General features: G+C 32.1%; 2 protein-coding genes across 4 annotated transcripts in view; one reads left to right on the forward strand and one right to left on the reverse strand.

The window, feature by feature from the left end:
• Nucleotides 1–12,724, forward strand: part of LOC135138256 (T-box transcription factor TBX10-like) — a 44,953-nt gene extending 32,229 nt beyond the window's left edge. For both annotated transcript variants that reach the window (XM_064068188.1, XM_064068187.1), the window contains 2 exons: nucleotides 7,147–7,232; nucleotides 12,178–12,724. In XM_064068188.1, the coding sequence (XP_063924258.1) occupies nucleotides 7,147–7,232; nucleotides 12,178–12,533 (442 nt within the window). In that variant the 3' untranslated portion in view covers nucleotides 12,534–12,724. The remainder of the gene's footprint in view (nucleotides 1–7,146; nucleotides 7,233–12,177) is intronic.
• Nucleotides 12,459–23,508, reverse strand: LOC135138257 (galactose mutarotase-like). Of its 2 annotated transcripts, none has more exons than XM_064068191.1 (6): nucleotides 23,077–23,508; nucleotides 22,873–23,030; nucleotides 22,521–22,818; nucleotides 22,322–22,472; nucleotides 21,620–21,830; nucleotides 12,459–12,547 (listed from the first exon to the last, which is right to left on the reverse strand). In XM_064068191.1, exons 1-6 carry the CDS (start codon nucleotides 23,279–23,281, stop codon nucleotides 12,512–12,514), a joined length of 1,059 nt encoding a protein of 352 aa, XP_063924261.1. In that variant the 5' UTR covers nucleotides 23,282–23,508; the 3' UTR covers nucleotides 12,459–12,511. The 2 variants fall into 2 exon arrangements, with proteins under 2 accessions (XP_063924261.1, XP_063924260.1); XM_064068190.1 differs by lacking the exon at nucleotides 12,459–12,547 and adding an exon at nucleotides 21,300–21,523 and having other exon boundaries at nucleotides 23,077–23,504.
• Nucleotides 23,509–26,864: the final 3,356 nt, after the last annotated feature.

Consider the following 26,864-nt stretch of genomic DNA (forward strand, 5'->3'; position numbering starts at 1 on the left):
CCTAAAAATTCTCAAAAAATTCTGAGAAATTTATTTCGACGAGCTGATTAAAAAACATAATGTGTTGACGGTTCCGGACCAAGATTTTCCAAAAATTTGCTTTGAAAATGGAATTTTTCAAATAGGATGTCGAAAATTGGCATTTTTTGAGATCTTTGAAAAGTTGCCTAAAAATCCTCAAAACATTCTGAGAAATATATTTCTACGAGCTGATTCCGAAAATATAACATGCTGATGGTCCAAGACCAAAATTTTCGAAAAATTCGTTTTGGAAATTATTTTTTTTAAATATTTCGAAATTTGTTATTTTTTATTTTATCGACTCTGGAAAACTTCTTGGAATTTTCGAAGAAATGAAGCCGAAAATGGCTTTTCCGAGTCGAAATCTACAAGAAAATGTCTTTCTATGATTTTCGAAAGGTAGCCGAAAAACTGTCGAAAAAATTATTTTGGAAATTTGAAACTTTCGAAAAATTGTCTAAAAATCACCCAAAAATTCTGGAAAATACCTAAATCTTGATGAGTTAATTTCGAAAAATATAAATGTTGATGGTCTCGGACCAAGGTTTTCGAAAAATTTAGCTTGAAGATGGAATTTTTCAAATTCATATCTTTTTTATTTTATCTATTCTGAAAAAAATGAATTTTTAAATAAACAAAGCTGAAAATAGCTTAAAAATAAATAACAAGTCGAATTTTACAGAAAGTGTCTTTTGTTAATTTTCGAAGGGTGTTCGAAAAATGGCCAAAAATTTAATTTTGAAAATTTGAGATTTTTTAAAAGTAGTCTAAAAATTTTCAAAAAATCCATGAAATTACATTTCGACGAGCTGATTCGAAAAATATACCATGTTGATGGTCCAGTTCCAAAATTTTCGGAAATACAGTTTGTAAATGAATTTTCTTAAATATCTCGAAAATTGTCATTTTCATTTCATGGATTTTGGAAAATTTGTTGGAAATTTCGAAGAAATGAAGCGGACAACGACTTCTACAAAATTGAGATTTACAAGAGAATGTCTATCGGTGATTTTCGAAAAGTGCTCGAAAAAGTGTCGAAAAATCCATTTTTAAAATTTGAAACTTTCGAAAAGTTGTCCAAAAATCCCCCAAAAATTCTGCCGAGTTTATTCGAAAGATAAAACGTGTTGATTATCTCCGACCAAGATTTTCTAAAATTTCTGGAAAAATTGTGTGAATTTTTGATTAAATAAAGCCGAAAATAACTTGTACAAGTCGATTTTTACAAAAAGGACAAAACACGACCAAAAAACTCATTTTGAAAATTTGAGATTTTTGAAAATTTGTCTCAAAATCTTCAGAAAATTCAAATGTTGAAAGTACAGGAACAACATTTTCGGAAAATTCGGTTTAAAAATGGAAATTATCAAATACATTATGTATTTCGAAAATTGTCATTTTTTTATTTTATCTGTTATGGAAAAAATCGTTTGAATTTTCGAACAAGTGAAGGCGAAAATAAGTTCTACAAGTCAAAATCCACAGGAAAACATTTTTCGGTAATTCTCGAAGGGTGATCGAAAAACGGTCAAAATTCATACTGAAAATTTGAGATCTTCGAAAAAAATCCTCAAAAAAATCTGAAAAATGTATTTCGACGAGTCGATTCGAAAATATAACGTCTTGATGTTTCGGGATCAAGATTTTTGAAAAAAAAAAAACAGTTTGAAAATGAAATTATTCAAATAATATCTCGAAAATTGACATTTTTATTTCAGCAATTTTGGAACAATTCTTGGAATTTTCGAAAAAATGAAGCCGAAAATAACTTCTACGAATCGAAATCTACAAAAATGTCTTTCGGTAATTTTCGAAGGGTGCTCTAAAATCAATCAAAAAATTTAAATTGAAAATTGGAAATTTGAGATTTTTGAAAACTTGCCTAAAAATCCTCAAAAAATTCTGGAAAGTACATTTCCACTAGTGATTCGTAAAACATTACTTGTCGATGGTCCTAGACGAAGAATTTCGAAAAATTCGGTGTGAAATTGACATTTTTCGAATATTTCGAAAATTCATTTTTATTTTATGGATTCTGGGATATTATGTGGAATTTTCGAAGAAGTGAAGCCGAAAATAATTTTCACAAGTTCAAATATACAGGAAAACATTTTTCGGTATTTTTCACGGGGGTCAAAAAATATCTACTGAAAATTTGTAATTTTCCAAAAGTTCCTTAAAAATCCTGAAAAAATTCTATGAAACATATTTCGACGAGCTGATTCGTGTTGATGGTCCCGGATCAAGATTTTCCAAAAATTCTATTTGGAAATGAAATTTTTCCAATATCCTGAAAATTGACATTTTAGAAAAATTGTTGGAATTTTCGAAGAAATAAAGTCGAAAATAACTAATGTCTTTCGGTAATTTTCTAAGTCTGTCAAAAAATTTAAATTGAAAATTGAAAAATTGAGATTTTTGAAAGGTTGGCTAAAAACCTCAAAAAATTCTGGCAAATTCATTTCGACGAGCTAATTCAAAAAACATAACGTGTAGATGGTACCAGACCAAGATTTTTGAAAAATTTGGTTTGTAAATTATTTTTTTAATTTTCCGAAAATTATCATTTTTAATTTTTTCGATCCTAGAAAAATTGTTGGATTTTTCGAGAAAATGAGGCCGAAAACAACTTCTACGAGTTGGTATCTACAAGAAAATGCCTTTCGGTAATTCTCGAAGGGTGGTCGTAAAACTGAACAAGATTTTCGGAAAATTCGGTTTGAAATTTTTTATTTTTTAATATCTCGAAACTTCTCATTTATTATTTTATCGATCCTGGAAATATTGTTGCAATTTTCGAAGAAATGAACCAGAAAATAACTTCTACAGGTCGAAATCTACAAGTAAATGCATTTCGGTAATTTTCGAAAAAATTCATATTGGAAATTTCATATTTTTGAGAAGTTGCCTAAAACTTTTCAAATATAATATAACAAGTGGTCTGATTTTTTCCGACAAAATTTGTGACACAAATTAACGAGTAGCTGTTGCGACGAAAATCACACGAGTCGACGAAGGAGACGAGTGTGATTTTCCAAAAGCAACAGCTACGAGTTAATTTTCACACAAATTTTGCAGAAAAAATCAGATCACGAGTTATATTCGGCTTGACAATCCAAAGAGAAAATTTTTATTTACTTTTTACGGACAATAATTCACATAATTTATAGTTAGCGTATTCGTTGAGTAACCATACCTACTTAGTCTAAATAGTAACAAAACAGCAAAGCAAAACGTAAATAAATTTCTAAACATCAAATTTTGTGTGTGCTGCTGGTTGATTTTCTTAATTCTGGGAGCAAGATTTGGTAATAAGACTGTGTATGAAATTCGAAATGCAGTGAAAGAAAGTCAGTGCCGGAAGACCGCAAGAACGCAAGATTCAATTTGGAAGCAGTTTACAGAATTTTGTGAAATACGCAAGTTTCATCTAAATAAAGCAGTCGAAATGAACGAGGTGGCCAGTATTTTGGAAGATTATGCCTTTAACGCCAACAGAAAAGTAATTTGTATTATCGTTTTTTTTTTATTAAAGTTCATTTGACAAGTTTGACAAATTAATTTGACATAATTTATTTCGCTGAAAAACAGTGTTGTTGCCTGACAGAAGAATGTTTTTTCACTGAAAAAATTTTTCGGTGAATGCCATTGGACAAATTTCAAACAATTCTGCCATTGTATTGGTTAAAAAATTTCGAGTTGGATTGTCACAAAAAATTCTGAACAATACATTTCGATGAGCTTATTCCATAAACGTTACGTGTTGCTAATTCAGGCCCAAAATTTTCGAAAAATTTGGTGCATAAATGAATTTTTTCAATTTTTTTCCAAGGGTGCTCTGCGAAAGATGTTCGAAAAATTTAGTTTGAACTGAAATTTTTCAAATAGCTCGAAACTTCTATTTTTTATCTTGTCGATTCTGTAAAAGAATTTCATATTGAAAATTTGAGTTTTTTGAAATGAAGCTTTTTAAAAAGTTGCCTAAAAATTCTCAAAAAATTCTGAGAAATATATTTCGACGAGCTGATTAAAAAACATAATGTGTTGATGGTCCTGGACCAAGATTTTCCAAAAATTCGTTTTGAAAATGGAATTTTTCAAATATTTCGAAAATGAAATTTTTCAAATATTTCGAAAATTGCAATTTTTTGAAGCCTTCGAAAAGTTGACTAAAAATCCTCAAAAATTTTCAAGAAATTACATTTCGACGAGCTGATTCGAAAAATATACCATTTTGATGGCCAAGTTCCAAGATTTTCGGAAATTCAGTTTGTAAATGAATTTTTTTAAATATCTCGAAAATTGTCATTTTCATTTCATGGATTTTGGAAAAATTGTCGGAAATTTCGAAGAAATGAAGCTGATAACAACTTCTACAAGTTGAAATTTACAATAAAATGTCTGTCAGTGATTTTCGAAAAGTGCTCGAAAAAGTGTCGAAAAATTCATTTTGAAAATTTGAAACTTTCGAAAAGTAAGTTGTCCAAAAAAACCCCAAAAATTCTGCCGACTTTATTCGAAAGATGGAACGTGTTGATAGTCTCCCATCAAGAGTTTCTAAAAATTCTGGAAAAATTGTGTGAATTTTTGAATAAATAAAGCCGAAAATAAGTTCTACAAGTCGATTTTTACAAAAAGGACAAAAATGACCAAAAAATTCATTTTCAAAAATTTGAGATTTTTGAAAAGTTGACTAAAAATCTTCAAAAAATTCAAGTAAATACATTTCGACCAACTGATTCGAAAAAAATACCGTGTTGAAAGTACAGAGGCAATATTTTCGGAAAATTCGGTTTAAAAATGGAATTTATCAAATACATATGTATTTCGAAAATTGTCATTTTCCTATTTCATCGATTATGGAAAAAATTGTTCGAATTTTCGAACAAATGAAGGTGAAAATAAGTTCCACAGGTAACAATCCACAGAGAAACATTTTTCGGTAATTTTCGAAGGGTGATCGAAAAACGGTCAAAATTCATACTGAAAATTTGAGATCTTCTAAAAGTTGCCTAAAAATCCTCAAAAAAATCTGAAAAATGTATTTCGACGACCCGACTCGAAAATATAACGCCTTGATGTTTCGGGATCAAGATTTTTGAAAAAAATCAGTTTGAAAATGAAATTATTCAAATAATATCTCGAAAACTGACATTTTTATTTTAGCAATTTTGGAAAAATTGTTGGAATTTTCGAAAAAATGAAGCCGAAAATAACTTCTACGAGTCGAAATCTAAAAAAAATGTCTTTCGGTAATTTTCGAAGGATGCTCTAAAATCAATCAAAAAATTGAAAATTGGAAATTTGAGATTTTTGGAAACTTGCCTAAAAATCCTCAAAAAATTCTGGAAAGCACATTTCCACTAGTGATTCGTAAAACATAACGTGTCGATGGTCCTGGACCAAGAATTTCGAAAATTATTTTTTATTTTATCGATTCTGGAATATTCTGTGGAATTTTCGAAGAAATGAAGCCGAAAATAATTTTCACAAGTTCAAATATACAGGCAAACATTTTTCGGTATTTTTCACGGGGGTCAAAAAACGTACTGAAAATTTCAGATTTTCGAAAAGTTCCATAAAAATCCTGAAAAAATTCTATGCAATATATTTCGACGAGCTTATTCGTGTTGATGGTCCCGGATCAAGATTTTCCAAAAATTGGAAGTGACTTTTTTCCAATATCCTGAAAATTGACAATTTTTATTTTATTTTCGAAGAAATGAAACCGAAAACAACTTCTACGAGTCGTCTGCAAGAAAATGCCTTTGGGTAATTTTCAGTTAGTCAAAAAATTTAAATTGAAAATTGAAAAATTGAGGTTTTTGAAAAGTTGCCTAAAAACCTCAAAAAATTCTGGGAAGTAAGTACATTTCGATGAACTGGTTCGAAAAACAACATGTTTTTGATTCCGGACCAAGATTTTTGGAAAATTCGGTTTGAGAATGACAGTTTTTCAATATCTCGAAAATGGTCAATTCTTTTACCGATTCTAGAAAAATTGCTGAAAGTTTTGAAGACATGATGCCGGCAATGACTTCTATTAGTCGAAATCTATAAGAAAAGGTCTTCTAGTAATTTTCGAAGGTTGTTCGGCAAACGGTACAAAAATCCATACAGAAAATTTAAGATTTTTGTAAAGTTGCCTAAAAATCCTCAAAAATTCTGGGAAATGCAGTTCGACGAGCTAATTCAAAAAACGTGACCAAGATTTTTGAAAAATTTGGTTTGTAAATGATTTTTTTTAATTTCTCGAAAATTATCATTTTTAATTTTCCCGATACTAGACAAATTGTTGGAATTTTCGAGAAAATGAGGCCGAAAATAACTTCTACGAGTTGATATCTACAAGAAAATGTCTTTCGGTAACTTTCGGAGAGTGTTCGACAAATCGTCAAAAATTCATATGGGAAATTTCAGATTTTTGAAAAGCTGCCTAAAAATGTTCACAAAATGCTTGGCAATACACTTCGATGGCTTATTCGAAAAACTTTAAGTTGTTGCTGGTTCAGGACCAAAATTTTCGAAAAATTTGGTTCATAAATGATTTTTTTCAATTATCGAGAATTGGGTTTTCTTTATTTTATCGATTTTGCCAAAATTGTTGGAATTTTCAGAGAAATGAAGCGGAAAATAACTTCTTCAACTGGATTACAAAAAAATGTCTTTCCATAATTTTCGAAAGGTGCTCGAAAATGGTCAAAAATTCATACTGTACATTTTAGATTTTTGAAAAATTGCTAAAAAAATTCTAAAAATACATAAAACAAATTTTTCAAATACATAACTCGAAAATTGTCATTTTTTTGCTTATCGATTTTGGAAAAATTGTTGGAATTTTCGAAAGAATGAAGCCAAAAATAACTTCTAAAAGTCTACATAAGAAAATTTCTTCGGGTAATTTTCGAAGGCTGCTTGAAAAACTGTCAAAAAATTAATAATAAAAATTTGATATTTTCGGAAAATTGTGTAAAAATCCTGAAAAAATTGTATGAGATACATTTAGATGCTCGGTTTGTTGCGGGAGATTCGTCGAGTTGTCCATACGTTGCCGTAAAAATTGCCCGTTGAATTGAAAAGCATTTCCATCGACGCCTCAAGCAACCACGACTTTTTTTCTTCCAGGGGCCCCGAATCCGTGCCGCCGTCCGGCCAGGTCCAGCGCCAGAGGACCACCTCCCGGTCGACGCCGACCAGCTGCAATAACAAAGGTAGGTAAATTTAACTCCCCGCTCGCTCCCAATAATTATAAATTATCCGAGCACTTGCGGCCCGATTCATCCGCCCATTATTTATATTTACCTTCGCGAAATTCCTAAACGAAATTACGTTGAGAAAACAAACTCGTCACTTGCCAGCGTGTAAAAAGCGAAAAATCGGGCCGTTTCGACTTTTAGGAGGCCGAACTCGAGAGCGCTACTAGTCTTCAAACGTAAACTCAATTACCATCTGTTTACAAGTATATATCGTAAAACGGTAAGGATTTTCGTGCTTTTTAACGCTTCTGTAAACAGTCGGGTTAAGTAGATGATACACATATACACAGAGGTTTGTGTTTATAATTTAGTGGAGCACATGGCCGACCATCGACTACATAAATTATACAACGAGTTTACATTCTTGGAACGGTGGAATAACATGAGAGGTGGCAGGACGGGGACGGGGAGGCGGCTGGTGGGGGATAAACGAATGCATTTGTTTTATTACGTTTGTTCTTGTTTTTTTCGGTTTGATTTTTGCTTGTCGAACTTAAGCTGAACTAAACTACCGGACAGATTGTTGTCAAACTTTGTGTGCATATTAGGAGTATTGTGTAGATGCCAAAACGCTAACCAAAGCTTGTCTGATCGCCCCCACCAACGATGATATGACCTCATCTCAAATTTTTACGATAGTAAATGTTATTTAAATTTTGTAAAATATACTACTCTACTTGTAGTTTATGAATCCGTTTTGAGTTTATCCCCTAGGCATCGAGAAGCTTCCGAATTTTGTTAATTTTTCAAAAAATCTGGATTTATTTAGCTTCAACCATTTTTCAATATTACAGTTTTTCATTTTTCCTTTTCTTTGATTTTTCATTTATTTAATATCACAATTTTTAGTTATTTCATTTTCTTTAATTGTTCAATTTCTCGGCTTCCAAATTTTTCAAATTTTCGTTTTCTCAATTTTATTCGTTTTTTCATTTCCTTTATTGTTTCAATGTTTCTTTCAAGTTTATAATTTTTCATTAACTCAATTCTTCGAATTTTTAGTATTTCATTTTTCAGTTCCTCAAAATTTCCCAATTTTGCAATTTTTAGATTTCCAGTTACCCGATTTTCCAATTTCTTTAATTTTCATATTTCGTTTTTTCGATTTCGCACTTTTTTGATTTTTAAGTTTCTCAATTATCAAGTTTTCACTTTATGCATTTTTGTTTTTTCATTTTTGATTTTTCAGTTTTATAATTTTGCAATTTTTCCATTTATTTATTCTAAAAGTGGAAAAATCGAGAAAATGAAAAGGTACAAAACTGAAATATCGAGCAATTGAAAAGTTGAAAAATGGAAAAATCGAAATGTAAAATTGGAAAATCGTGAAATCGGGAACTAAAAAAATGGAAAAATTGAAAAATCGAAGAGTCGATTTATCGAAAAATCGAAAAATTGAGTGTCGAAAAATCGAAAAATTGCAAAATTGGCAAATCAAAGTATTAAGAAGTTGAAAAGTTTAACTACTGAAAAAATTATATTAAATAATTGAAAAATCGAAAATTGAAAAATGGAAAATCTGGATAATTGAAAAATGGAGAAACTGAAATATAGAAAAATCAAGATTGAAAAAGTGCAAAACCGAAATATCAAAAAATTGGGAAATTGAAAAGTCAAAATATCGAGAAATTGAATGTCGAAAAATCGAGAAATTAAAAAATCCAAATAAAATATCGGAAAATTGGGAAATCTGGAAATAAACGAATCGAGAAGTTGAAAAATTAAAATACATATTGGAAAGTTAAATCGAAAAATAGAAGAATAGAAAAAGTGAAAAATCGTGACATTGAAAAGTCGCAAAACTGAAATATAAAAAAAAGAGAACTCAAAGAGAAGTCCAAAAATCAAAAATCCAGATTTTGAAACATAGAAAAATTTTTGGATATCCAGTTACCCGATTTTCCGATTTCTTTAATTTTCAATATTTGGATTTTGCAATACATATTTCGTTTTTGTCGATTTTTAAGTTACTCAGTTTTCATTTTCCGACTTTTCATTTTTTTTAATTTTACAATTTTGCAATTTTTCTTTTTTTTTATTAGAAAAGTTAAAACATTAAGCAAATGAAAAGTTCCAAAACTGAAACATCGAAAAATTGGGAAATAGAAAAGTTGAAAAATCGAAAAGTCGAAATGTCGAAAAATCGAAAAATGTGAAATTGAAAAATCTAAATGAAATATCGGAAAATCGAGAAATCCGAAAATGAAAATATTCAGCAAATCAAATCGAAAAATTGAAAAATCGAAAATCTGAATGATTGCAAAACTGAGAAACTGAAATATTGAAAAATCGATACTGAAAAATCGTAAAACTAAAATATTGAAAATTAAAAAATCGAAAAGTTGAAATATCGAGAAACTGAATCTCGAAAAATCAGAAAATCGAGAAATCGGGAAATGAAAAAAAGTCGATAAATTGAAAAACCGAATCGACAAATAGAAAAATAAAAAAATCGAGAAGTTGAAACATTATAAAACACATATTGGAAAATCAAATCGAAAAAGTGAAAAATCGAAAAATTGAAAAACCGAGAAACTGAAGAGTCACAAAACTGAAATATCGAAAAAATGAGAAATCGAAATGTCGAAAAATTGAGATGTTGAAAAATCTAAATGAAAAATCGGAAAATCGAGAAATTGAAAGAGTGGAAAATCGAAACCAAAAATTAAAAAAGCGAGGTTTGAAAATTCGAAAAATTGAACAATTTTTGGGTTTTCAGTTATCCGATTTTCCGATTTCATTTTCCATATTTCAATACATATTTCGTTTTTTCGCTTTTGCACTTCTTCGATTTTTAACTTGCTCAATTTCTGTTTTTCGGTTTTTGAATTTTTTTTCAATTTTTCAAAGTTTTTATTTTATACATTTTCGTTTTTTATCATTTTAATTTTTCAATTTTACAACTTTGCTAATTTTCCATTTGTTTTTTATTCGAAAGGTAGGAAAATTGAGAAAATGGAAAGTTGAAAAATCGAAAAAACGAAATGTCTTACTATTCTCAAATTTGAAAATCTTGAAATCAGGAAACAGAAATGTGGAAAAAATGAAAAATCGAAAAGTCGAAGAATCTACAATCGGAAAATTGAAAAATCAAAAAGCAAAAATAAGAGGAGAAAAATTGGAACAATGGAAAATCAAATCGAAAAAGTGAAAAATCGAAAATTGAAACATTGATAACTGGAATAATGGAAAAACTGAGAAACTGAAATATGAACCGAAAAATTGCAAAACTGAAATAATGAAGAAGTGAGAAATCGAAAAGTCGAAATATCGAGAAATTGAATGTCGAAAAATTGAGACATTAAAAAATCCAAATAGAATATCGGAAAATCGATAAATTTGGAAATAAAAAAATCGAGAAGTTGTGAAATTAAAACATATTGAAAAATAAAATCGTAGAAATTGAAAAATCTAGAAATTGAAAAGCCGCAAAACTGAAATATCGATTAACTGAATAGTAGAAAACTAGGAAAATCGAGATATTGAAAAATCTAAATGAAAAATCGGAAAATCGAAAAGTCGATAGAATAGAAAGAGTGGTAATTCGAATCGGCAAATTGAAAAATCGAGATTTTGAAAAATCGGAAAATTGAAGACTTTTGGATTTACAGTTATCCGATTTTTCGATTTCTTTAATTTTTAGTACCTATTTGAATTTTGCAATACATACTTCTTTTTTTTTTGATTTTGCATTTTTTCGATTTTTAAGTTACTCAATTTTTGTTTTTCGATTTTTGTTGAAATGTTGAAAAATCAAAAAATTAAAAATGGAAAAACTGAAGATCTGGAAAAATTGAAAACCGTAAAATTTCAGATCGAAAAATTGAATTTCTACATTAAAAAAATCAGAACATTGAAAAACCGAAGAATTGAAATAATAAAGAAAATAAAAACCAAAATGAAAAATTGCAAATCGAAAAATTAAGGACATGAAAAATTTAAAAATTAAAAATTAAAAAACCGGTGGAATTGCAAATCGAAAAATTGCAAAATCTAAAAATTGAAACATCTAAAAGTTGGAAAATCGTAAAACTGAAAAATTTTAAAATGAAAACTCAAAAAGAATCGCAAAAATTATAAAATGGAAACATCGAAAAATAAAAAAATTGTAAAAACAAAGACAATAAAACCCAAACAAAAAACTGCAATCCGAAAATTTGAAGAAAAGAAAAATAAAAGAAATGAAAAAATTAAAAATTGAAATAACGCAAATGGAGAAATTGAAATAACGAAAAACTGAAAAAATTAAAATTATAAAAACAAAAATTATAGTCTGGAAACATTGAAAAATTGAATAATGGAAAAAATGAAGAAAATAAAAAACTGGAACGAAACTTGAAAAATTAAAAACTGGAAACTCGGGCAACTCAAATCGAAAAATTGCAAAATGTAAAAAGCGGTTTGTAAATTCGAAGTTAACTTTTTGATTAATCATCATCTGAAAACAGATTTTATTCACTAATTGACAATTACATTTTAATTATATGTTAATCAAGGTTTGAAAAAACGGCCTTTCAACTAATTTTATAACTTCAAAAAATATACGTTCCTTCGGAAAACGAATACGAATATTGAGCGTGTTTGGAGCGGAATAGAGGAATATCGGAATTGGAGATGGAGCTTTTATTTGTTTACACAGGATAATTAACATTCACAACAAAATCCATAAAAAAAAACAAAATTAGAAACGCATTGATTTTCGCCTTAAAAACATCTTTACATAACTATTTCTCTTGTAGTGAAATTTTAGGTTTAAATAAATATCTATCTTATTAACTTTTTTACATAAATAATATCTATTTTTAACTAAAAGAAATCATTAATATATTAAAATAAAAAAAAAGTTTCATCAAAATCGCATCCGTTCCTGAGAATTAAAGTTATAATTTTTTATTTCCAGACGGCGACGACCTCACCGCCCCCGACCACCTCCAGCCTGCGTCGGAGGCGGCACCCCTCTTCGGCCAGAACCGCTATCAGCAAGCGCCGCCGCCCCCACAGACCTCCCTCCTCCAATCCAACATCCTCACCACCATCGGCCAGCCCTACTCGGGCGAGCTGTGCAATTACGGCCCTGTGTACCACCCCCACAACCTCCTCCACAACTACAACCCCGTCTACAGCAACGAGAAGGCCATGCGGAGTCCGAACTTCGGGCGGACGGTGTACGGCAACTACTCCGGCTTCTACGGGAACAACGCCAACTTCCGGAGTCCGGCCCTGCACCAGAACGGCTACGATTTCGGCCCCAGATAAGTCGTCGTCGCCATCTGTAACGAAGCCAAAGTGTGAACCAAATCATCATTATTGAAATGTAATTTTGTTATTTTATTGTACAAGTTATGTATTTTTGTCTTTATTATTTTTATTATTATTATTAAGGTGATAGAGTATTATTTTTATTTATATGTCGATTATTTAAGATGAATAAACTCGATTATATTTTCTGTGGGTGTTTTATTTATGAAAAACAGAAATGACAGTTTCCAGTGGTCACGTGTTGCTTCCTAATCGCTTTCTAATGTTTGTTTTTTTGCCGGTGCTTCCGTTCCACGGCCGGCTTGACCCAGACCCCACAGATCAGTTTCACGGTGCCACCCTGTATGAAAGCCATCAATCACGGTGACAAGTCGTCACACGCTCACTTTTAGGTGTCCCTTTTGCTAATTAATCATTAGTTTGGAAACATACGGTCCTCACTTTTGACAAGGCGAGGCGCATCAAAAACACGCACACACACAGCCAGACAGATTATAGATTGTGCTGTTTTAAACGATGCTTTTATTTTGTTTGGAATGTGTTCTGTTGTTTCGTGGTGTCAGTCGGTTGAGATTTATGGGATTTAAATGCGATTTTTGTCGCTTTTAGTTGGGGGTGGGTGGGTGTTGGGTGGAAATGGGGAATAAAGGGGACTTTGTGTGGGGAATGCAGTGTTTTATGGGTTCTAGTGGAAGTGGATGTTGACGAGATGGAAAATGAAAAGCTAAAACAATCTGGAAGCAAACGATAGCAACAAACTGTTATGATCTAATTGCAACTAATGGGCATTCACGAACAGTTTAGACCGCAGTAAGCTATGAAAAGTTAGTAACTTGGTTGGTAAAATATTTTGTAAACTCAAAAACCCGTGGTTTTGATTAATTTGATTTCCCCTTCTTCAAATTTCGGCCAATTTTTGACATTTTCGAAATATAACTAAATGCATTTTCTTTTAGATTTCAAGCTCTAGTACTCACTTCCGGCTTCGGTTCTTTGATAACCGCAGCCGTTTTTCCAGAATCCACCGTTGAAATATCGAAATTTTTAGAAATCATCAAAAATTCGCATTTCGTACCGATTTTTTTGAAAATGTTGCTCGTTGACCGTCAACAGGCTATATTTTTGGAATTAGCATGCCGAGATCTACGTCCATGATTTTTTTCACAATTTTTAGGCAAGTTTTTGAAAGTGAAATTTTTTCAATGGTCCCCCCTTCTTCAAATTTCGGCCAAATTTTCACATTTTCGAAACTTAACGAAGTACATTTTCTTGTACATTTCGAGCTATATAACTCACTTCCGGCCTCGGTTCTTTGATAACCGCAGCCGTTTTTCCAGAATCCACCGTTGAAATATCGAAATTTTTAGAAATCATCAAAAATTAGCATTTCGTACCGATTCTTTCGAAAATGTTGCTCCCTGACCGTCAATAGTATATATTTTTGGAATCAGCATGTCGAGATCTACGTCCATCATTTTTTTCACAATTTTTAGGCAAGTTTTTTAAAAGTGAAATTTTTTCAATGGTCCCCCCCTTCTTCAAATTTCGGCCAAATTTTCACATTTTCGAAACTTAACTAAATACATTTTCTTGTACATTTCGAGCTATAGAACTCGCTTCCGGCCTTGGTTCTTTGATAACCGCAGCCGTTTTTCCAGAATCCACCGTTGAAATATCGAAATTTTTAGAAATCATCAAAAATTCCCATTTCGGACCGATTCTTGAGAAAATGTTGCTCCGTGACCGTCAACAGGCTATATTTTTGGAATCAGCATGTCGAGTTCTACGTCCATGATTTTTTTCACAATTTTTAGACAAGTTTTTTAAAAGTGAAATTTTTTCAATGGTCCCCCCTTCTTCAAATTTCGGCCAAATTTTCAAATTTTCGAAACTTAACTAAATACATTTTCTTATACATTTCGAGCTATAGAACTCACTTCCGGCCTCGGTTCTTTGATAACCGCAGCTGTTTTTCCAGAATCCACCGTTGAAATATCAAAATTTTTATAAATCATCAAAAATTGAGGAAAAGTTGGTCCGTGACCGTCAACAGGCTATATTTTTGGAATCAGCATGCCGAGATCTACGTCCATGATTTTTTTCACAATTTTTAGACAAGTTTTTTAAAAGTGAAATTTTTTCTTCAAATTTCGGCCAAATTTTCACATTTTCGAAACTTAACTAAATACATTTTCTTGTACATTTCGAGCTATAGAACTCGCTTCCGGCTTCGGTTCTTTGATAACCGCAGCCGTTTTTCCAGAATCCACCGTTGAAATATCGAAATTTTTAGAAATCATCAAAAATTAGCATTTCGTACCGATTCTTTCGAAAATGTTGCTCCCTGACCGTCAACAGGCTATATTTTTGGAATCAGCATGCCGAGATCTACGTCCATGATTTTTTTCACAATTTTTAGGCAAGTTTTTTAAAAGTGAAATTTTTTCAATGGTCCCCCCTTCTTCAAATTTCGGCCAAATTTTCACATTTTCGAAACTTAACTAAATACATTTTCTTGTACATTTCGAGCTATAGAACTCGCTTCCGTCCTCGGTTCTTTGATAACCGCAGCCGTTTTTCCAGAATCCACCGTTGAAATATTGAAATTTTTAGAAATGATCAAAAATTAGCATTTCGTACCGATTCTTTCGAAAATGTTGCTCCCTGACCGTCAACAGTATATATTTTTGGAATCAGCATGTCGAAATCTACGTGCATGATTTTTTTCACAATTTTTAGGCAAGTTTTTTAAAAGTGAAATTTTTTCAATGGTCCCCCCTTCTTCAAATTTCGGTCAAAATTTGATAACCGCAGCCGTTATTCCAGAATCCACCGTTGAAATATCGAAATTTTTAGAAATCATCAAAAATTCGAATTTCGTACCGATTCTTGAGAAAATGTTGCTCCGTGACCGTCAACAGGCTATATTTTTGGAATCAGCATGCCGAGATCTACGTCCATGATTTTTTTCACAATTTTTAGGCAAGTTTTTTAAAATTGAAATTTTTTCAGTGGTCCCCCCTTCTTCAAATTTCGGCCAAATTTTCACATTTTCGAAACTTAACTAAATACATTTTCTTGTACATTTCGAGCTCTAGAACTCACTTCCGGCCTCGGTTCTTTGATAACCGCAGCCGTTTTTCCAGAATCCACCGTTGAAATATCGAAATTTTTAGAAATCATCAAAAATTCGCATTTCGTACCGATTCTTGATAAAATGTTGCTCCGTGACCGTCAACAGGCTATATTTTTGAAATCAGCATGTCGAGATCTACGTCCATGAGTTTTTTCACAATTTTTAGACAAGTTTTTTAAAAGTGAAATTTTTTCAATGGTCCCCACTTCTTCAAATTTCGGTCAAATTTTCACATTTTCGAAACTTAACCAAATACATTTTCTTGTACATTTCGAGCTATAGAACTCGCTTCCGGCCTCGGTTCTTTGATAACCGCAGCCGTTTTTCCAGAATCCACCGTTGAAATATCGAAATTTTTAGAAATCATCAAAAATTAGCATTTCGTACCGATTCTTTCGAAAATGTTGCTCCCTGACCGTCAACAGGCTATATTTTTGGAATCAGCATGTCGAGATCTACATCCATGATTTTTTTCACAATTTTTAGACAAGTTTTTTAAAAGTGAAATTTTTTCAATGGTCCCCCCTTCTTCAAATTTCGGTCAAATTTTCACATTTTCGAAACTTAACCAAATACATTTTCTTGTACATTTTGAGCTATAGAACTCGCTTCCGGCCTCGGTTCTTTGATAACCGCAGCCGTTTTTCCAGAATCCACCGTTGAAATATCGAAATTTTTAGAAATCATCAAAAATTCGCATTTCGTACCGATTCTTGATAAAATGTTGCTCCGTGACCGTCAACAGGCTATATTTTTGAAATCAGCATGTCGAGTTCTACGTCCATGAGTTTTTTCACAATTTTTAGACAAGTTTTTTAAAAGTGAAATTTTTTCAATGGTCCCCCCTTCTTCAAATTTCGGTCAAATTTTCACATTTTCGAAACTTAACCAAAAACATTTTCTTGTACATTTCGAGCTATAGAACTCGCTTCCGGCCTCGGTTCTTTGATAACCGCAGCCGTTTTTCCAGAATCCACCGTTGAAATATCGAAATTTTTAGAAATCATCAAAAATTAGCATTTCGTACCGATTCTTTCGAAAATGTTGCTCCCTGACCGTCAACAGGCTATATTTTTGGAATCAGCATGTCGAGATCTACGTCCATAATTTTTTTCACAATTTTTAGACAAGTTTTTTAAAAGTGAAATTTTTTCAATGGTCCCCCCTTCTTCAAATTTCGGCCAAATTTTCACATTTTCGAAACTTAACCAAATACATTTTCTTGTACATTTCGAGCTGTAGAACTCACTTCCGGCCTCGGTTCTTCGATAACCGCAGCCGTTTTTCCAGAATCCACCGTTGAAATATCGAAATTTTAGAAATCATAAAAAATTCTCATTTCGTACCGATTCTTGAGAAAATGTTGCTCCGTGACCGTCAACAGGCTATATTTTTGGAATTAGCATGTCGAGATCTACGTCCATGATTTTTTTCACAATTTTTAGACAAGTTTTTTAAAAGTGAAATTTTTCCAATGGTTAACATTTATTTATTTAACAGAGAAATTACAGAGTAGAGGAAAAAAAAAATCCTATGGGTACTCTATACAAATTAAACTAAATTTTAAAGTTAACTGTTGAAGGTAACAGAGTTGATTCCCTTTTTGAAAATGCTTGTAGTGGGTGCGGCGACTAGGGTAGGTTGTAAAGAATTCCACTCCTTGAAAACGCGATTGGGTAAAAAACATTGACGGCTCTTCGTCGAGTATGTCTGGTGTTTTAGTTGTCGAGGGTGGCCTCGTAACCTGTTGTCATTTTGTGGTTTGTAAATGTGCGAGAGGTCCACGCTGAACTTGGATGTTAGGATGTTGTAGGTGGTTATAAGATCGAGTTTTCTCAGTCTCGTTGTAATTGGTTCAAGACGCATTTGTGAGAGGCGTTCGGCATATGATGGTCTTCGAATTCCAAGACCAAGGCAGGTGGCTCTTCGTTGTGTTTGTTCTAATAGATTTCTGTCTCGACAAAGTATTGGGTACCATATAGCGCTGGCATATTCCAGGTGGGGTCTGATATACATGATGTAAAGTTTCCGAGTTGTTTCATACGACGGCTTTGAGAAAATTTTGTTACAGATATATATCGTTGAGTTAGCTTTCTTGCATATTTTATCAATGTGTTGTGTCCAAGTCAAACGGTCATTAATGATGACACCCAAATCGTTAACAGATTTTACAGAGCGCAAGAGTTTTCCATTGATGGAGTAAGTGTTAAGAGGGTTGTTTGGCCCGATGTGAAGAACGACGCATTTGTCTTCGTTTAGTGGTAGAAGCCAAGCTGAAGACCAAGTGGCTATTTTGTGCAGATCACTTTGGAGAGTGTCCCAGTTAGATGTTGGGTCTGCAAAAATTTTTGCGTCGTCAGCATAAAGGGCGCATTTTGAACTGATGCCAGCGACGAGATCGGATGTGTAAGCCAAGAAGAGAAGTGGCGCCAGGACGGATCCTTGTGGTACACCACTTAAAACACTTCTGGGATTGGAATACTCCTTGTCCACCCGGACTTTGAACGAACGGTTATTAAGAAACGATGAAATCCACGTTAAGAGGTCTCCACGGACGCCTTGGTGATGGAGTTTGTGCATCAATCGCTGATGAGGAACACGGTCAAACGCTCGGGAAAAGTCTAAGTAAATGACGTCTGTAGGCTTATGTTTGTCAAGTGAGTCAGACCACTCGTTTAAGCATGATAATAAGTTGGTGACGATTGAGCGGCCTTTAAGGAAGCCATGCTGAACGTTAGGAATGATTTCATTTTCAACAAGAAATTGAGATAATGAATCGACTATGATAGATTCCATAATTTTGGACACCACTGACACTAAGCTAATCGGCCTGTAGTTATCTGGAGAGAGCTTGTTGCCTTTTTTAAAAATAGGTGTGACGTAAGCACAACGCCAGACGTCTGGCACGATGGATGTTTTAAAAGAGTTTGTCATTATTATGGCCAGGGGTGAGCTTAGGGAGCTGATACAGTGTTTCAGTAGGTGCACATCAATGTTGTCAGGTCCAGGGGCAGAGTTGGACTTAAGATTTTTTATTTTTTGTCTTATTATCGATGGAGTGAAATTGATGTTACTTAGAAAGTTCTCACAACTGGGAGTAGAGAGTACTGCTGTCAGTGGATCGTTTGGCTCTGGTATGAAAGACTTGCAAAAACTCTCAGCTAATAACTCGGCTACTTCCAGGTTATTGTTGCACAGAGTTCCGTTGGGGTGTTGGATCAGAGGTACGCTGACCTTTGAGCACAGGGCATTCCGAACGTATTGGTGGAATTTCTTTTGGTTGTTGCTGAAAATTACTGACTGTTCATATGCCTTCTTAGCTTTCTGTAATTTGATAGATAGTTCGTTTGAGAAAAGCCTGTGAGCTACGTAGTCATTATTGCATTTTGTTCTCCGAAATTTTTTCCAAAGGGCTTTCTTTTTTGATAACTCTTTTATAAGGTTACGATTTATCCAAGGTTTATTTTTCGCTCGTTTGATAACCATCGTCTTAGTATATTTTGCTTTGAGTGATGTAATGATCGCTGTCAGGTAATTCCATTGCTCATTTGGATCTAAGTTCCGGAGACAGGAGTGCCAATCAATTTGATTAATATCGCTGTTGACTAAATTGTAGTTAATACGCTTAACCACCGTTGAATCAACGCGATTGGGGTGAGTCGAAACAAAAAATTGAATTTGGCTGCTTAACACTGCGTGGTCAGATATGCCAATTGGTGGTTCATGTTGAATATTTGACAAGAGCTGACGATCGTTTACAATAATCCAGTCTAGGAGTGAGGGGTTTGTGTTTTCTCTGAAGCGAGTTGGTTCATTGACAAGCTGTGTGAGGCCAAGGTCTATTAAGAAATTGTGATAAAGAGCTTCTGTACTGTTAGGATGATCGAGGGATACAATATGTTTGAAGTCTGGCAGATTGAAATCGCCAGTGACGATTACTTGAGAGTATTGGGTTATAAGCTCAGTCAAGACCGTAATGATATTATTGTCTGTGGTTGCGGGAGTGTCTGGTGGCCTGTAGATACATAATAATAAGAGACTGAAGGATTGTAAAGAGATGTGAAGAGCAAGGGTTTCCACTGAATTAATTTCAATGTCAATAGTTTTAATTTGGAAATTCGAAAAACAGTTTTTATTGAGGAAAATTGCGACACCTCCTCCTCGTGTGTGGACTCTATCGTTACGGTGTATGTTATAGTCGGGCGGACAAATCATTGAGTTGGGAATCGCGTTATGTAACCAGGTTTCTGTTATACAAAAAATGGAGGGTTTAGAGGTTTGCACGAAAAGAAAGAAGTCATTTAATTTTGCAGGAAGTGATGCAATATTGGTTGACATCAATGATAAATTAACGAAGTTGCCTAATTGATTCTGGGTGGGAGGTTTTTTGTGATTTTTGCGATACCGTGTATATATTTAATTGTCAGATTATCTTCAGTTAAAGATCTCTGGGCTAGTTCCGCTCGTAAATCTCGTAAATATTGTTGCTGGGTGGGTGTTTTGTCGTCTTGAATTTTGAGCTGTTCGAAACGTGATCCGCTTAGTTTGGTTTTATTTCGTAAAATGGATTTAGCCGTGAATGAGCTTGAAAATATGACTTTCGTCGGGCGAGTACGAGTAGCATTGAATTTGCCCAATCGAGTGACCGAAATTATCTGAATATCATCATCAGGTGGTAAAATTGTGGACGCGACATTTTTTACTGTATCGAGATCTGATTGCTTACGATGGTCACTATCACCTGTGGGTTCCGGTATTCCACGGATAATCACGTTGTTACTCCGGCGAATGCGTTCTACTGCTTCGGCGGTGGCTTCTTCGAATGTAGTTTGGTGAATGTCCGGTGGATGAGTACTTTTTAAGTTTTCGATATCTTTCCGAAGTTTTTTATTTTCAGTAATCAGTTCATCAATACATTTCTTCATGTCAGCGACCGTGGATGTCAGGGAGCTGATAGTGGCAACTAGGTTTTTCATGGCATTGGGAACATCGGTATCTGTAGGAATCTCAGAAGAACTGGTACAACAGCACTTTTTCTTCTCGGCACAGCTTCTGTGGGACCACAACTTGCAGTCCCCACAATAAATTCTTTTTCTGACCGCAGGGGCATTGCACACAAAGCACATCACTCGTTGCACGTCAACTTCGGCGTCGGCCATTTTTCTCTCTCCTGGTCCCCCCTTCTTCAAATTTCGGCCAAATTTTCACATTTTCGAAACTTAACTAAATACATTTTCTTGCACATTTCGAGCTATAGAACTCACTTCCGGCCTCGGTTCTTTGATAACCGCAGCCGTTTTTCCAGAATCCACCGTTGAAATATTGAAATTTTTAGAAATCTTCAAAAATTCGCATTTCGTACCGATTCTTTAGAGAATGTTGCTACGTGACCGTCAACAGGCTATATTTTTGGAATCAGGATGTCGAGATCTACGTCCATGATTTTTTTCACAATTTTTAGACAAGTTTTTTAAAAGTGAAATTTTTTCAATGGTCCCCCCTTCTTCAAATTTCGGCCAAATTTTCACATTTTCGAAACTTAACTAAATACATTTTCTTGTACATTTCGAGCTACAGAACTCCCTTCCGACCTCGGTTCTTTGATAACCGAAGTAGGGAAAAACAAATTAAATAAATATTTTTTATTGATAAACTTAGACACTATCACAATAAAGGTAAAACATCAGTTATTGGCGCTTACAATTTTATATACATAATTGAAGCAGAAATTATTAATAATTACAATAATGAGAAGTAAAAACTGAAATCCTTAACTTTTCACTGAAAATTTGTAAGCCACTAAGTGGTAGTAAGTCTCGCCAGGTTTTAAGATCAAGTTTGGAAAATTTTCCTGTAATAATCGTAAGTCAATAAATACAATCAGGAATTAGAACTTCATATTTGTTGACACTCCTAACTACTGTGCAAAAATTATTATTAAACTTACGTGGTTAGGCGCATCTGGCCAATTTTGTGTTTCCAGGCACAAAGCGCCGTGTTTATAATAATTCCCGTCTTTGCCTGTAAGAGTCTTCAATTTGCTTTTATCTCCTTTATAAGTGCTCGGATTTTCTGGGAAAAAATTAGCGGTGTAGAACTGCACTCCCGGTTGGTTGCTATGAACTTCCAACATTCTGGCACTTTCAGGATGATGAACTCTAAAATAACCTAAGTCTATATATTTTATTAGTTTAAAGGTTGTAGACGAAAGCTTAATTTTCTTATTCAAAATTATTTTTTCCCAAAATTTTGAATTTTTATTTTCTTGTCTTGACTCTTAAGTTTAAATATTCTGAATTTATAACTTTTATTTTTATTAGGTATTGATTTCTCTTTTGAAAGTCTTTTTGCTTAAATCTGGACGTTTTCGGTAAAATTTTAATCACTTCAATTATTATGCAGGGTTTCTATTAAATGATTATAGGGTCGCAGTAGGTCATGTAACGTGCCGCCTCTCAGATTTAACTGTACGGAGATCCGTACTAAGTGTCCAAGGACGCATGACAAAGATCACACATATGTATAACTGGTTGCCTAAATGTTACAGTTTTCCGTTATTTCAATAGTAACTGAATTACTTGTAATTGAATTACTTCCGACCGCATAGAAAAATAATGTTAATAGTAGCCATAAACTAAAAACACTATACCTAGCAACGAACGTCTTCTCTTGTCCAGATTCTTTCATAACGCAAAAATTGTGATCAAAACCGTCACTATTCGGAACTTTATTAATCAACTCTCCCAACACTTTTGGTGCTTGTAGATCAAACACAGTGCCGCCAACTGGTTGTAATGACCCTGGAAACACTCCTAGATTTAGTCTTTTTTATCTTTGAAAATACTTACCTGTAGGAATACAGTCTTTATCGACTGCAGTAATCCGATCTGCGTTGATGGAAACCACGTGTTTGTACAGTTCACTAGCTCCGGTGTTATGACCAGCCAGGTTAAAATAAGAGTGATTGGTTAAATTAACGTAAGTGGGTTTAGTAGTTGTAGCCTTAAATTCGACACGAAATTCACTAGTGTCTGTTAATTCAAAAGTGGTATGGACCACTAGATCGCCGGGGTAACCCTCTTCCATGTCTGGAGAGTGGTAGCTCATGACCACTTTGTTTCCATCGACGAAGTGCTCCCAAATAACCTTGGTGAGAAATACTAAACTTAACAAGGAAAAACCAGTGTAATTTTATCTAACCTTGTCAAAACCCACAAATCCTCCATGCAACTGATGCTTTCCTAAATTTTTGCTAACTTGGATAGTTTGGCCGAAGAGTTTGAACTGTCCATTGGCGATTCTGTTGGCAACTCGGCCAACAGTAGCACCGAAGTACGGATTTTCCGCATCCTGATATCCTGTAAAAGGAAATTATAGAATCGTCTATTGGTGAAAAGTACCCACCTGCCAAATTCTTAAATCCTGTAACTATGTCTTTAACAACGCCGCTTTTATCTGGAACTTTGATGAACGTCACAGTCGCCCCATAAGTGATTACTTGAACTGAAACTTTGTTGTCGTTTTCCCAAGTAAAGGACCTTACGGAAACAGATTTTCCGGTGTTTTTGTAAGTGTAGAGATCGAACTGGTCTTCTTTTAGCTTCACCATTTTGTTTATGTTGGTATGTAAGAGAGGAATTGAATGAAAATACTAAAATGTTTTAAGTTATTGATTGATTGATTGATTGATTGACATATAGATACAGTGTTGCTTGATACTCGGTTTGATAAGATTCGATATACACAGTTCGTCATTCCAGGACAATCATTGTAAACAACAATATCTGATAAAATTGATTCTAATAAAAATATAACCAACGGTATCATTGAAAAAAATCAGAACATGTCAACAAATCGATATACCAAAAATTGTTAAATTTAAAATATCGAAAAACTGAAAAATTGTAAAGTCGAAAGAAAAATTAAAAACCGAAAACTCGAGAAATCGAAAATCTAAAATGTAAAAAATTGCAAAAATTGAAAAATCGGAAAACTGAAAAATTCCAAAACTTAACTAGAAAAATTTGGAAAATCGAAAAACTGACAAATTGAAACATTAAAAAATTTGGAAATCCAAAAGCCGAAATGTCAAAAAGTCAAAAAATTGCGAAATCGAAACATCAAAAGTTTTAAAAATCGACAAATTGAAAAACCAAAAAATGTAAAACTGAGCAATCAAAAATACAAAATTTAAAAATTCGAAAAATTGAAAAATCGAAGTACTAAAAAACCCAGAAATCGAAAAACTGAAGCATTTATTGAGTGCAAAATGTTAAATCTGAAATATAGAAAAATGGAAAAATGAGAGAAAAATTGAAGAACCGAATAATTGAGAAATCCCAAAATTGAAACATCGAAAAACTGCGAAAATAAAAAACTGAAAAATCGAAAAATCGAAATATATAGAATTCGAAAATGGCAAAGTTCAAAAAATCCCAGAAATTAAAAAAATCAAGAAAATGAAACATTAAAAAATCGGAAAATCCAAAAGCCGAAATGTCAAAAAGTCAAAAAATTGTGAAATCGAAACATCAAAAGTTTTAAAAATCGACAAATTGAAAAACCAAAAAATGTAAAACTAAGCAATCAAAAATCCAAAATTTAAAAATTCGAAAAATTGAAAAATCCAAGTACTAAAAAACCGAGAAAACGAAAAATTGAACCATTTATTGAGTGCAAAATGTTAAAATTGAAATATAGAAAAATGGAAAAATGAGAGAAAAATTGAAGAACCGAATAATTGAGAAATCCCAAAACTGAAACATCGAAAAACTGCGAAAATCAGAAATTGAAAAATCGAAAGATTGAATTATGGAGAATTCGAAAATGACAAAGTTCAAAAAATCCCAGAAATTAAAAAAATCAAGAAAATGAAACATTAAAAAATCGGAAAATCCAAAAGCCGAAATGTCAAAAAGTCAAAAAATTGTGAAATCGAAACATCAAAAGTTTTAAAAATCGACAAATTGAAAAACCAAAAAATGTAAAACTGAGCAATCAAAAATCCAAAATTTAAAAATGCGAAAAATTGAAAAATCCAAGTACTAAAAAACCGAGAAAACGAAAAATTGAACCATTTATTGAGTGCAAAATGTTAAAACTGAAATATAGAAAAATGGAAAAATGAGAAAAAAATCGAAGAATCGAATAATTGAAAAATCCCAAAACTGAAACATCGAAAAACTGCGAAAATAAAAACTTGAAAAATTGAAAAATCGAAATATGGAGAATTCGAAAATGGTAAAGTTCAAAAACTCCCAAAAAATAAAAAAATCGAGAAAATGAAAAATTCCAAAACTGAATTGACAAAAAATTGGAAAATCGAAAAATCGAAACATCGAAAATTTGGAAAACAAAAAAGTCGAAAAATCTAAAAATCGAAAACGGAGATATTTAAAAATTGAAAAACTAAAAAATTTTAAATAAAAAAATCCATAAATCAAAAAATCGTGGAATTGAACAATCAAAAAATCGAAATATTGAAATCTTGACAAATTGAGAAATAAAAGAATTGAAACATCTAAAATTTGAAAAATCGAAAAATTTAAAACTGGAAAAATTGAAAAGTGAAAAATTTTAAAGATCGAAAAATTGAAAAATACAACAAAAAAAACTAAAATTTAAATTTTAACTGAGAAATTAAAATATCGAAAAAATGAAGAATCGAAAAATTAAAAATTCGAAAAATCGAAATACCAAAAAAAAATTTTAAAATTGAAAAATTTCAAAATTAAAAATCAAAAAATTGAAAGTTGAAAATCCGAAAAATGGAGCTCTCGAGAAATGAAAAATTCAATATTAACAAAAAAAAGACACAAAAATTGAAAAATTGAAAATTCGAAATAGTGAAAATATCGGAAAATTGAAAAAATTACCAATCAAAAACCTGAAACATCGTAATCTTGATGAATCGAGAAATACAAAAATTCAAAAATCGAAAAACTGAGAAATGAAAAAATTTAAAAAGCCAAACTGATCAAATCAAAATATCAAGAATTTTAAAAATCGAAAAGTGAAAAACTAAAAAATCTAAAACCGAGAAGTCGAAAAATCGAAAAAGTAAAAAATTGAAATATTGAAAAACCTCAAAATTGTAATATCGAAAGTTGAAAAATCAAGAAATAAAAAAGTTGAAAAATCGAGAAATTGAAAACCCAAAGTTTAAAAAATCACAAAAATTGAAAAATCGAGAGAATTAAAAATTTCAAAACTAAATTGTCGAATAATTGGGAAATCGAGAGATTGAAAAACTGAAACATTAAAATTAAAAAAAATCGAAAAATCTTGAAATTGAAGAATAAAAAAATCGAAACATCAAACTCTTGATTAATCGAGAAATAGAAAAATCGAAAAGTTGCAAAATCGAAAAACTGAAAAATGAAAAATTTTAAAGATTGAAAAATTGAAAAATAAAAATATCGGAAAACTGAAAAATCGAAAAATCAGGTAATCATAAAAAGGAAAAATCTAAAATTTAAAAACTGAAAAATTAAAATATCGAAAAATTGAAAATTCGAGAAATCGAAAATTTAAAAATAAAAAAATTGGAAAGTCGAAGAATAGCAAAACCAAGAAATCCAGATGTCGAAAATATAATGTTTAAAAAAAAAATCGCAAAATTTGAAAAACTGAAGAATCGATAAACTGAAAAATTGAGAAATTGTCCAAAACTAAACTGACGAAAAACTAAAAAATCAAAACATCGTATAACTCAAAAATCGAAAAGCCGAAAACTACGAAAATCGAAACATCGAAATATTCACATCGTGATGTAAGATCGAAAAATCAAGAAATGAAAAAGTCAAGAAGCCGAAAAATCGAAAAATTGAGAAGTCAAAAAATGGAAATCGAGAAATTAAACAATCAAAAATCCAAACAATAAAAAATTAAAAAAATTAAAATCTGAAACATTAAAAATCAAAATATCAAGACTTTTAAAAATCGAAAAAGTGGAAAAATTGAAAAATCGAAGAACTGAAAAATCAGTAAATCTAAAATTTTAAAATCTGGACAGTAAAATAATGAAAAATTGAAAAAAATTCGCAACATTAAAGTATCAAAAAATAAAAAATTGTAAAATTGAAAAGTAAAAATCGAAATATTGCAAAATTCCAAAGCTGAAATATCGAAAAATTGAAAAACGAGGAAAACATTGTAGAATCGAAAAATTGAACAATCCCAAAATAGAAATA

The sequence above is a fragment of the Zophobas morio genome, unplaced genomic scaffold, assembly GCF_036711695.1.
Source record: "Zophobas morio isolate AGI-343-1 ecotype UQ-CSIRO unplaced genomic scaffold, CSIRO_AGI_Zmor_V1 ptg000030l, whole genome shotgun sequence".
Taxonomy (NCBI): Eukaryota; Metazoa; Arthropoda; class Insecta; order Coleoptera; family Tenebrionidae; genus Zophobas; species Zophobas morio.

Coding starts and splice junctions, on each gene's coding strand:
- LOC135138257 (XM_064068190.1), bottom strand. CDS start 23,281: ATGGTGAAGCTAAAAGAAGACCAGTTCGATCTCTACACTTACAAAAAC. Junction 23,031..23,076: donor AGGATTTAAGAATTTGGCAG/GTGGGTACTTTT, acceptor TTCCTTTTACAG/GATATCAGGATGCGGAAAAT. Junction 22,819..22,872: donor GATTTGTGGGTTTTGACAAG/GTTAGATAAAAT, acceptor TTTCTCACCAAG/GTTATTTGGGAGCACTTCGT.